The sequence below is a fragment of the Geospiza fortis genome, unplaced genomic scaffold (assembly GCF_000277835.1).
Source record: "Geospiza fortis unplaced genomic scaffold, GeoFor_1.0 scaffold45, whole genome shotgun sequence".
NCBI lineage: Eukaryota > Metazoa > Chordata > Aves > Passeriformes > Thraupidae > Geospiza > Geospiza fortis.
Window position 1 is genome coordinate 3,572,195 of NW_005054327.1, and position 1,744 is coordinate 3,573,938.

The 1,744-nt window shown below is 35.0% G+C and overlaps 1 protein-coding gene across 1 annotated transcript in view; it reads left to right on the forward strand.

The window, feature by feature from the left end:
- Nucleotides 1-1,744, forward strand: part of MYCBP2 (MYC binding protein 2) — a 177,247-nt gene that overhangs the window by 167,544 nt on the left and 7,959 nt on the right. The window contains exon 79 of the mRNA XM_031057093.1: nucleotides 801-929. Coding sequence (XP_030912953.1) covers nucleotides 801-929 — 129 coding nt within the window. The remainder of the gene's footprint in view (nucleotides 1-800; nucleotides 930-1,744) is intronic.

The following is a 1,744-nucleotide window of genomic DNA, read 5'->3' on the forward strand; positions in this document are numbered from 1 at the left end:
GGATATTCAAATGTTGAGGTGGACTGTGTGTCTCCCTACCAGAACTGCTGTGAGAGAACTCTGTTCTAAGTTGCATGAGAGTATCATGGAAACCACGTGTTACAACAGACCATGTATTACAATGGAAACTTGTTCTCAGAGACGTGATAGTCAAAATCAGTTGTTGAAGTCTATTTGCAGGGATATTTTGAATTGCAAAATCCTGTAGTTGTTGAAGTCTATTTGCAGGGATATTTTGAATTCAGAACCCTGCTGAATTTTTTAAAAAAATCTGTCAGTAGAGCAACGTATTTTTATTATGATTTTGAAGTTTGTTACTTCAACCATACTCTCTTTGAGGTATGGATGACCTACAGCTTTGTTTAGATGTTTGAAAAGAGTAAACATACCATATCAAAGTATTGAAGGGTAAATATCATGCCTGTTGACTGACCTGAGTACTCATATCTCTGAACTTTTCCGTTAACATGCTCATAACCCCTTGTTACCACATCAGACTAGTTGAAAGTGATGTCTCAGTGGTATTATTGAAAAACACATTTTTGGTACATCACACAAAATACAAGATGAAGAGTATCAGAAAAACTGATGTCAGAAATTGACGGGATTTGTGTCAAGGAATAATTGTTTAAATACTGATTATTTTAAAGATAGCATAATAGTCCAAACAAGCTCTTTATCCACTTTTATAAATTAGAGGGGTGGTGTAGGGTGTGTGACTGAGGGGAGAATAAAAACAGATGCTGGAAGGAAGTGAAGGACTTAATAAAGAGGAATTACTTCTTTTTTTTTCCTCTCAGCCAATGTGTGATAACCATGATGATGGTGAAACTGCTGCAATCATTTTATGTAATGTCTGTGGGAATTTGTGCACAGACTGTGACCGATTCCTTCATCTCCATCGGCGAACAAAAACTCACCAGAGACAGGTAGAGTAAACATGGCCCCTGTTGTGTGCACTGCATCATGGTGTGCATATTTATATAAATAAAATATAACCAAAAGGTAGTAGCAAATACTGAATCTGAAAAGGGTGTTAAATTTTATTTTGGAGATGTGATAGATGTGTTTCTAGTTAATTCTCTTCACTTGTTTTGGGTTGCGTTCTCGTGTCGTTTATCTTTCACAAAGATTAGAAAATCTTGCAGCAGTTCCTAATTCTAGTTCTTATGCTACATCAGCTTTTTCTCTCTTGGTTAGGAATGCTTTTTTAGGAGAATTTAGAAGCTGCATAGACTTTCTTAAGTATATGTTGGTTCTTTATTCCTGTTAAATTTGATCTTGTTTACTACTTCTGTCATAGGAGTCAGTGCTTGTCAACCTCTTCGTTTCTAATGTATGTGTATTCCTTTTTAATATCCAGGAAGATGATTTGACAGCAAATATTCCTACTGGTTCCCCTATGAGTTTTCTCTTATTTTTCAATATTCCTCTAGCTTTCACTGTGTTTTAAAATACAAATATGTTTTAAATCAGAAATATGTTGCCCTATCCATAAGCTTGAAAATTTCCTGACTTCTTTTGGTTTTGTTTTTAGGATTGAAACTTCGACTAGATGAGAGTTTCTATAACTTGCTGTGTACTCTGCTAATTATCATTCTTCTGTGTTATTCTTTTATCCTTTTCATTGGATTTTTTCTTTTTGTCATTGAAATTGATGTTGAAGATGCCTTTACTTCTAGAATTCTTGAACATTTCCCCTTTCCTGCCTCTATTCCTCATTTGTGGTTTGTTGTGATCCTGC